At 41.8% G+C, this 10639-nt stretch overlaps 1 protein-coding gene across 4 annotated transcripts in view; it reads right to left on the reverse strand.

Moving 5' to 3' along the window:
* Positions 1–218: 218 nt before the first annotated feature.
* The window catches only part of SPAG9 (sperm associated antigen 9), a 61222-nt gene continuing 50801 nt past the window's right edge, over positions 219–10639 (reverse strand). For 2 of the 4 annotated variants that reach the window (XM_014541186.1, XM_005868186.2), the window contains 5 exons: positions 10525–10639; positions 9039–9077; positions 7945–8121; positions 4975–5124; positions 219–3208 (listed from right to left, as the gene is read on the reverse strand). In XM_014541186.1, the coding sequence (XP_014396672.1) occupies positions 3093–3208; positions 4975–5124; positions 7945–8121; positions 9039–9077; positions 10525–10639 (597 nt within the window). In that variant the 3' untranslated portion in view covers positions 219–3092. The remainder of the gene's footprint in view (positions 3209–4974; positions 5125–7944; positions 8122–9038; positions 9078–10524) is intronic. The other 2 variants (XM_014541188.1, XM_014541187.1) reach the window with 1 other exon arrangement.

The raw sequence follows: 10639 nt of genomic DNA on the forward strand, positions 1-10639 counted from the left end.
AAAGCCCTAGTGTCTATTACTCACGTCTCATGTGAACACGTGAGCCAGCAGGCGTGTCCTTTGTGTATTCCCCATGGCTCACTTCCAGCTAGTGCCAAATGGCGGCAGTCCCCCAGAAACGACATGTTGGATCGGGGAAGATTATCAGACTTTCAAATAAAAACCAAGTTCAGACTCCTAGGAAAGGCAAAAACAAACAAAATACACGGGACCTCATACATGTTTCATATACATATTTATATATATTTCATGTACAAAGTTACATTCCGAACCCCAGGGATTCCATAATAGAAATAAATACTGAAATAACTACGTTGCTAAATGAGCGTTTTGCTCATAGAAATGAAGCCTCAGCCTCCAAGAGACGGAAAGTAGGACGATCTAGAACCCATTTTTCAGATTACAGAGGCAAGTAATATGCTGGATAAAATGTCTAGGACAAAAACCAAAGTCAGAACATAAAATGGTTAAAATATATATTCAAATATTGAGAAATGTATGACATTAATAACAACTTAATTTTTTAAAGAGAAAGAAAAAGACATTTCGTGTTATAAAACAGCATAACCCTGTTAGAAAAGCATTTATGATTTCCACATTTAATTCTCTCTGCTCTTCCCATGTTACAAACATGATCAATGAAGAAGAGCCCTAAATCTGGTTGAGTCCTTTGGTAACGGTCATAATACTCACAAGGAAATAAATATTCAATTCCACAGCATTTGCAAGACGCGTTCTTCAGTACAGTTAACATTGTATGACAACTGTTTTGCTTTGTTGTGTTTCTAAGGCAGCCACTGTTGAGGGTCTGTTCTCAATGCGGGAAGACCTTCACAAGAAAGGAACACTACAGCAACCGAGAGAAGGCATTTTAACCTCTTCTGTGCAAACGCACTAACCGGGAAAGTTATGTGCTGCATATGTTGTGCTCAAAACCTTGTACACTCTCAATAATCTGCAGTTATTAAGATATTCATTCCTATTTTAAAATTTTAGATCTACAGGAATTCGAGAAAAATGCTCTCAAAACTGAGTTCCTAGAGAATACCCTCCCTTTGCTCAGGGAGTTCAGCCTGCCTTTACAGTCACGTAAGTGCCAGGCTGATGGGTACCACACGGCCATTCTTGCAGAGCAGCAAGGGGCGATGACCGCAGTGTCACGTGGCTCAGCCTCACATAGAACCGAAGCGTAATAAAATGAGGAAATTCTCGGAATCCCTTATTTCTTCCCACAGGGTAATTTTTCTTTTTTTTACACAGAGACCAACCCCAGGTACTTCTTTTCTGCCCTTGACATGCAAGCTACAGGCAGTTCACACCAACTGCTTTGCTGCCTGCAAGCAGCTTACTTGTTAGCATTTTCTCCCTGTTACCACCTTGACCAAAGTGAACGCTACAAGAATATAAACCTGTTATGGGGGGTCCTGGAAAGGTGGCCTGAAGAAAAGTACGCAGCTTAAGCAAGAACATGATCCTTTTAAGAAGAGGTTTTTCTTCTAGTCGTCTACAGCAGCCACACTTTTACTGTCACACGATGTGCTCATAGACACATGTGGCCAAGGACCCAAAGGCCCCCTCCAGCTCCTTAGAGCTCATGTGTTTTATAATCTACCCTCGTCATGTGTATGAAGCAAAGACAAGGTGTACTTTTTACAACTACCTTTACACGACAGTTCAGAAAAACAATTCCTGGCAGACTACTGAGACGGGCCTGTGTCTGCTTTCTTCTCTTTGATAGTCCTGATAAGGGGTCGTTATCCAACAGGTTTATATTTTAAAAATAGCACTTACATTCATATTTAGCTTTGCTTAAAGTAATGAGTAAAAAATGATAAATCACACATTTTCAAGACGCTTGAGAGGGAAAAAACCGCAGCATAATGGTTCTTAAAAAACGTATTAAACGGGGTAGACTCTACTTTTTAAATGGGCATTGAGGGTGAAAAGATGTGTCAACATTCACTCCATGGTATCTTGGTTTGTTGTCTTGCCCTTCATAGTTTTCCTCTTTGACGATGGCATTTTAATCTTGCAAGGGCATAAAAGCTCTAACGAGTCATTTACATACAAAATATCAAGTGCAAGCAGTTCTGTAGTTTTATACAGAACAAGAGAAACGACCGTTTCTAATCAAGTCTCTCTCTCAGTCCATTAGGCCACGTTCCATCAACAACACAGCTTTACTCCTATTAACTGGTTAGGGCAGCCCAAGAACAATTAGTAAACAGTTAATTTTTGTACATGAAAAAAAACTCAACCAACCACCACCATCCTCTGATACAAAGAATCCAAAACAATTTCCTTTTTAAAAAATCCTCTCACTGCTGATGTCTATCTTCTAAGCCTTCTAAGTACAAACTTTCAGACATATTAGTATGAAAATGAGTGAAACTAGCCTCAAAAGAAATTTAGCATATTCAGAGAAGCAGGCCTCATAAACTTTAGAGCTCTAATAAGTCAGAAATAGGAAACATTTATTTAAATAGTGTAGTCTTAATTTCTTTAATATAAAACCCCCCCATCTGATGAAAACAAAGTTTTTATATACCATATAAACAAGATTTTTCAGACTTGAAAGTGAAAGTTAAGTAATTTACAGTTAGCTCTTAGCCCTCTTGGGACATTAGATAAATCCTGATGATCCACCCGGTATTAATTTGTGTCAGTTTATAATACATTGGGGGAAACTTTACGACTGTCCTTAATGGTACAGTTTCACTTATCAAGTGTTTCCATTGATTCCATTATTAGTGACAGCTAAAAAGTGACCCCATCAAATGAAGTGAGTGATATTCGCTGCGGCAGAATAAACCACATCTGGATTGCTTTCTAGAATTCACCAGTTTGTAGAAAGTAAACATTCTTTGATTTGTTCATAACACACTGAAATTGCCTATAACACTGGTGCAGTAAAACAGCTAGTTCCTGTATTATGACAGTGGGACAGATTTTATAATGTAAAGTTAACAGGGGGGAAATGCTCACACAGTATGTGGTGCATCTTTTTTCACAAAGAGAGCATTAAATAAAGAGGAAGGGAAAGAACCATGCAGAAGAGACGGCATGCCCGTCTCCACCTGTGTCCCATGGGCTCACTCACTGCCATACATCACTTGCCACACTATCAAGTGACTCCTTTCCGCTCTGGCAACAGAAGGTTCAAGTGGAAGATCCTCTCCCAGCAGCTCTGATTCTCCACCTTCATCACCTGGTGGGTGGAGGATAAGGAGACTCAAGTTAGGTTGAGCATGGAATGTGCAGGCCGCTGTACATCACACATGATGCTCGTGGTCAGTGCATCAACAGTGTGCACACAACCTGTCTGACTCCCGTCGCAGAGAACACAGTGAGAGCAATGCCACAAACAGGAGTCTTGCCTGCCTGACTTCTGAAAAGGGTGATTCACTTTCCAGACCACATCTTAACCATGAGTTCTCTGTACCATGTTGGAGACTCATCCCAATAGGTCTGCATACGGCAGTTTACAGAAATGGGAGCTAAGAAGGCAAAGCTGTCCAATTCTGTGTTTATCCAAAATGGCCAGTCTACATTTGTCTATTTCAAACTAAGAACTGAGACTAGATCCTATATAATAAAAACCCAGCAACCATAATGGCGTAATGACCAGTCACTATAAGGTGCACTGACCACCTCTCGGTCCTCCCCTCTCCCTCCCTGGCCCACAGGCTCCGATCACAGGATGGCGAAGGGGGAACCACGGGGAACCAGGATGGGTGGTGGTGGGACAGGACTGGGGACTGGCAAGAGGGCGGAAGGTGGCCCTGATCGCAGGCTAGGCCTAGGGACTCTACCCACGCACAATTTCGTGTGCTGGGCCTCTAGTAGAATTATAAATGTGCAAGTGTGGGGATAGACCCCACAAACTAAACCCAAACACCTTCCTGTCAGACAGGGAAGTTGTCCGGTCAAAGGTAACTGACACCAGCACACGGACACTGATGTCACCTCCTTGCGGCACGAGAGACGGCAGATTCACCACCTAACATGCTGGGTGTTCCTTCCCAGGATTTTCAGGTTCAGGATGGGTAAGGAATTGACAGTGCCTGGTGGAGATGAAGAAATGAGGCCGAGGGACAGACAGACGAGGGGTGTTTCCAGGAGTAGCTCAGTGAGGTTGACAAATGAGGTCCCGACCAGACACTGCTCTAGGCAAACATCCAGCGGTTTTGCTGCTGCCGAGTGGGTTATTCTGGCACAGCCCAGGGACAACTCGCCTCGTGGGCCAGATTCTTCAGCAGAACCTACACTCACACACGGGACAAAGCTGTAACACTCATCTCCTAGAAGTCTGCAATGTGTCTCACCTGCACTTCAGCCAGCAAAAGGAAACACTGATACTGTCAACGAGACACAGTGGGAAAGAAAGACCCCTAAAAACGCGCATTCCTCTCTGTAGGCCAAGCTCTCCTTTACCCACACCTTGTGGCCTTTTCAAAGCAACGTCCAACTGTGGAGAGGAGCATTCTTCAAAAGGCTCAAGACACAATCCAGCCCTAGCTGGTTTGGCTCAGTGGATAGAGTGTCAGCCTGCAGACTGAAGGGTCCCGGTTTTGATTCTGGTCAAGGGCACATGCCTGGGTTGCGGACTTGATCCCCAGTAGGGGGCGTGCAGGAGGCAGCCAATCAATGATTCTCTCTCCTCATTGATGTTTCTATCTCTCTTTCTCTCTCCCTTCCTCTCTGAAATAAAGATATATTATAAAATAAAAGACACAATTCAATTTCTGAACTGAAATATAATCAGGTAGTTCAAAACAAATGCACTTTGATATAAAAAGAAATCCAAAAAGGAAGGAAGGATGTATAGAAGGAAAGTTATATGAAGTGCTTTTCCAAGTAAAGAATTCAAAGAAAAGCTCTTAGAAATAATTTATCAGAGTGGTTTCTGGTTTACTATGAAAATCCAAGTCACAGAACCCAGTGGAATCTGAGCTCCCAGGACCACCGACTTACCCATTCGGAAGTCGATGTAGCCCTCTCCTCCACTGATGACAAGCATAGACTTCAAGGGCGTCTGGCTGCCAGGCTCCTGTGCAGATGGCCCTGCTTTGTCACCTGTGAGATCTGTGCCACTACTGCCACTTTGTGGGCTGACAACCTGACCTATTTATACAGGAACAAGTGAATATTACTTAGCATAGATTGGAGTGGGGAAACATTTTTTTCTGAATATTTTCAGAAACTTGGAAAATATTTTCAGAAACAAAAGTACTAGGGATGCTAGAAGCCTCTGCATGATCAGAAAACATCTAGAGAGGTCCTAAGAGCCCAATTTAAAAATCTAAATGAAGCCATTTTGTACCAAACCAGACATAGGTCCAAAATTCAGCATAAAATCTGTGTATAGCCAGGCTGGTCTTAGCTGCCTGCTTCAGACTTTTACAATCTACATCTCTTGATCTGAGGGACAGTGGAAAGGCCTCTCTTTTGAGAGGGGGCATGTGCTTTTGTGTAAAAGACTAAAGAAAGTCTTCACCTTAAGCCTTATGAGTTTGGGTATTCCTAATTAATATTTATATTTATTTCAAATCCACAGTTTTCCTTTCATACTTAAGAAAAGTATATCTTATATTTTAGATTATGCAAATAAAATGATTGGTAAATGTGTTCTAAGGTAGAATCCTGGAGCATGAAATGGTATAGAGAGAAACCTTAAAAAATTATTCACACTATAATCTCTATGACATCCCTCTTAGAAAGCTTTGACTGTGGGGTATGTTTTCTTCTTGGAGAATCTGCTGTCCTTTGGTCAAGCTGCACAGACCATGCCTCCAGGACACAGCAGGACACAATCCTATGGTGCAACACACTTTTAGAAAGTAATGTATGTTGAAGTTTGCTTTATTCCCGCAGTGTCTCACTCATGCATTACTCAATGATGCTCTGGAAGAAATCAGGCCTGCTAGAGAAAACTCCTCCAGACTGGTTAGTTCCGACACAGGAGCAAGAGCACAGAGGTATGATAATAGGGCCAAACTGAAGGCTTAATCCTTAGGGCCAACTGGTCAACAATGTTGCCAATTCTACTTCCAGATTTATACCCAACAGGAAAGTCTTTCCCATATACAGGAGAAGGTCTGCTGCAGTACTATTTTTAATACTTGGGGGGCGGGGAGGAAGGCAGCAAAGATCTAGAGGTCCATCAATAGGAGAATGGAGCACATTTATTCAGATATAAGAACCATAGTTAATTGAATAAACTAGATTTTTATGCATAAACTTAATAAATCTCAAAATGAGAAATATAAAAGAGACTCGAAGGGGACTCTAAGACATATTTTTTTCTTTCTTTGAGAAAGCAAGAAAACACTATTACCAGCATTTCTAGGAACTTATCCTAAGGAAATAACTATACAAATACACGATGTTTCAGGAAACTCATTACTATGTTGCTAAGAACACTGAGTAACCAGAGTACCATGTGCGAGCCCTGCACTATGTTCACTAATTACCTCATCTTTGGAACACCTTGGGGGAAAAAGTGTGATGGTTAATTTTATCTGTCAACCTGGCTATGCTATGGTGCCAAGATATTTGGTCAAACTCCAGTCTAGATATTGCTGTGAAAGCATAGTTAACATTTAAGTCAGCGGACTCTGAGTAAAGCAGATTAGTCTCCAGAAGGTTGGTGGGCCTTATCTCTTAAGTTGCTGATCTTAAGAGGAAAAGATAGTCCCCCAAGGAAGAGGGAACTCTGCCTCCAGCATGCTTTTGTCCTCAAGCTGTAATATTAGCGCTTTTCTGGGTCTCCAGTATGCCAGCTGCCCTGCAGATTTCAAATATATCAGCCTTCATAATCGCATGGGCCAATTTCTTAAAATAAATAAATCAAAACATCTCCACTTCCCCATCTCTCTCTCCCCCGTCCTCCTCTTTCTCTCTCACACACCCCCTGTTGGTTCTGTTTCTCTGAAGAACCCTAATACGCTAAAACACTGTCCAACGTGACACAGTGACCTGGTGTGGTAAAGTCATATTTGAAATTTGTCTAACTATTAAACTAGCCCAGGGGTGGGCAAACTTTTTGACTCGAGGGCCACAATGGGTTCTTAAACTGGACCGGAGGGCCGGAACAAAAGCATGGATGGAGTGTTTGTGTGAACTAATATAAATTCAAAGTAAACATCATTACATAAAAGGGTACGGTCTTTTTTTTGTTTTGTTTTATTCATTTCAAACGGGCCGGGCCGTACTTTGCCCACGGCTGAACTAGCCTCTTATGGGGAGAAATTCAAAACGTGGATCCTGCTTACAGGTGGCAGCAACATCATTTAGTATTCTCAACGGGCAGAACACTTCCCATTGGACATCACACTACTACCTTTCATATCTAGATGGTACTTTAGTTCCCAAAGCACTTCCATTAATTTTCACAATCAGTGAGGCCGGCAGGGAGCAGATATTAAGATCATGTCCATGTAAGAAGACAAGGAAACGAGTCTCAGCGGTTAGGCAACTTGCTCAAAGTAACAGGCATGTGGCGAGGCAGAGGGCCCAGACTCCCGAGCTCCTCGTCCACTGCTCTTGGCCGCAGCACTGATAAAGGTACGAGCACATTCCCCCTGTCTTCCTGCAGGAAGCCTTGATGACAGGGGCTTCTTTCTTTCTAGCCATCTCCTTTATCAGGCCAAGACCATTTTTGGCATTCTGTGGTGATAAATAATACAACTGCTTTAAAAAGTAAGCAGGTTTGTTGCTTAAATAAAAATCAAGAAGTCTGTTTTGGGGGGGTGGAGGAGATTCCATAACAATTTCATTCAAATAGCCCTACAGTGCTTTATTCTTACCACCGTTGTAGAACTTCTCATATATATTAGTGAAAGGATCTGTAATTCTAGTACTTAGCATTTGAGCGGGGAGTGGAACTAAGGGACAAGAGAGAGACAATGACATGCACCTTCTCACCAGGATAATCCACCTCACCTGGGACTGCCACGAAGAATTTCACAGCATCCCGATGCCCATGGAAGCAAAGCTGAGCATGTGCCATTGAACAATAGGGTATAAACGTCCCTGGAGTCACTTTATCGCTGTTTTCATCACCATACACACGGATCACACTTCCAGGGCGATTTCCTGGTGCTCCTGAGGTTTTATTTGCTGCAACAGAAAAACCAAATACCAACTATTTTCCCCTAGAAAACTGTAATGATGCAAGAGGTTACTGGTTAATCCTTATGATAGATATTATCTAAAAGCTACAGCCAGCTGAGATAAAACAAAGGCAGCAATGCCAAATCAAGACAAAGCTGAAGAGGAGAGAGAGCATGCTAGTTATTTTTAAGTACCTCAGTAAATGGAGTAGGGGATTTTGCCAGTCTAGCAATAACTAAGCTCACTTTTTCAACACATCTAGTAATTTTAAAAAAATCATTTTAGTTAACAAAAGAAAACAGATTTGAATCTTAGGAATATCTGTTTTGTTTTGTTTTTAATCCTCATTTTAGAAAACTAACCAGTACATAGTTAAAGGTCAATGGGCATATTTTAAAATAAAATTTTTATAGTTTATCTTTTAATTTTTCTCCCCTGTGGTAAGAATATCCCCCTTGAGGGGAGTGGTGAAAAGCTGTGCTAAAGGACGCAGCCACTACAATACAGTCACTTTCACTGACACCCGACCAATGATTTGCTGGATTGTTTTAGAATGACCAGACTCACAAAACATCCCCATTCCATGGGCCAGTAAGTGAATGAAAGAAACATAACTGGTAATAAGAGTAAACAATGTAGATTAATGACAGTTTTAAGAGATGTTTTGTGTTTTTATTGGAAAGGAAAAAAGTCTGAAAAGAAAGTTCAGCTGCAACAAAAGGTGATAAACAGACTAAGCTGCTGAGCAGTAGTTTGGTGGCCATGTAACAGACGTCAAAAACAAAAACAAAAACACCTGCTGCGATGCAGTGACTGCAAGTGGGTGACATTGAGAACATTCAGGAGGCATCTAGAGACGTGAGACAGCCTCACAGTGGCTATCGGAAGCCAGGAGGAAGAGTGGGATCAGGATCTGCACTTACCCCTCAGCCCCAGTAAACGTCCCTGGTGGAGGATTACAGCTACAGCGAGAGGAGGAAAGGGGACATGGAGAGGTGCATGACAGGGGGGAGAAGAATTACTATGAGCCACCACTCTTGGAGTCTCCTATCTGGTGACTTGGCGCCCAAAGCGCCTAACCAAATCCAACTTGGTATAATACCAAGTAACATTCAAAAGTTCTTAACCAAAGCCTCTCTCTACAATTTCTCTGCCCCAAAAATACAATTTGATTCACTGTGATTTTTTTTTCTCCATCATAAAGCAATTGCAGTGATTCATAATTTCATAAGAACATAATTAATGGGGAGCATTTCCTAAATGCTAATATTTCCCCTTTTTCATTAAAAAAAACCTGTTCAAAGTAACAGTGCCAAAGTGGAACTCTCTTTTATAAAGAGTTGAAATGAACTCTGGGATATCCTAGGATCTCTTAGGATATAAGTGGTCTAAGCATGTAGATTTATAAGTAGTAACTGATTAAGAACTTAGGTTCTATAAGGCTCCAGATATACCACCTTCCAGCCCTCCTTCCTTCCCCTGAAAAAAGATAGGACTATTCTGAGATATTTCCTTATTAACTTATCTTATGTACTTATGACACTTGTTTCCAAACCATTCCCTGCCTGTGAATTTTGCAACAAAAACACTTATTTAATGAATGATCAATGTAATGGAACATAATGAGAGAAACACACAATGTATATTTTGTTCACAAAAATAATAAAGGAACATAATATAAAAAACATACAATGTACATTTTGTTCACATTCTTTTCAAATACAGGATAGATGACTTGTTTCCAGCATAAGGAAGGGCTTGCTGATCTCCTGAGAAACTTCTACTGTGACTTTTCCTAAACCAAAGAGAATCTCCTAAACTAACTGCCAGGGAGACATGAAGAACTAGAATGAGTACTAGTAGTGTTTCTGGATACTGGTATAAAAAGCAGAAAGAAAAATGGACTTTGACCTTTATTTAAAAGAGGAAACAGGTGCTGGCTAGTGTGGTTCAGTGGTTGGAGCATCAGCTCACACACCAAAGGGTCGCGGGTTCAATTCCCAGTCAAGGGCATATACCTGGGTTGCAGGTTTGATGCCTGTCCCCAGTCAGGGCTCGTGCAGGAGGCAGCCAATCGATGTCTCTCTCACATCAATGTTTCTGTCTCTCCCCCTTCCTCTCTCTCTCTCTCTCTAAAGGGGGGGGGGGGGGGGGAGAGGAAACAGGACTGTTATTCCTGAATTGAGAAAAAGTGCCTTTCAGAATGAACTGTTACTTGCTACAGTTCATAAGTTTCCATGGAAAGAATGAAGGGACGATAGTTAGATCTTTGCCACCAGATTGATTTTCTAAATTACCACCGAGTTGCCAATACCAGAGCAATTCCTTCTGCCTGAAGTCTGGGCATGACCATTCCCTGCAACTCTCCAATCTGCACTGTGACAGTTTGGTGAGTGAAAATGTACTTACTTTCTGTCAGTGGGATGGAGATAATGACACCGTTTCCTGTCCCCACCCACAAACGATTGCAGGACACCATCAGAGCTGTGATCCTCACAAAAGAGAAGCCCAGCTCTCCAGTACC

The sequence above is a fragment of the Myotis brandtii genome, unplaced genomic scaffold, assembly GCF_000412655.1.
Source record: "Myotis brandtii unplaced genomic scaffold, ASM41265v1 scaffold265, whole genome shotgun sequence".
In the NCBI taxonomy this organism is placed as follows: domain Eukaryota; kingdom Metazoa; phylum Chordata; class Mammalia; order Chiroptera; family Vespertilionidae; genus Myotis; species Myotis brandtii.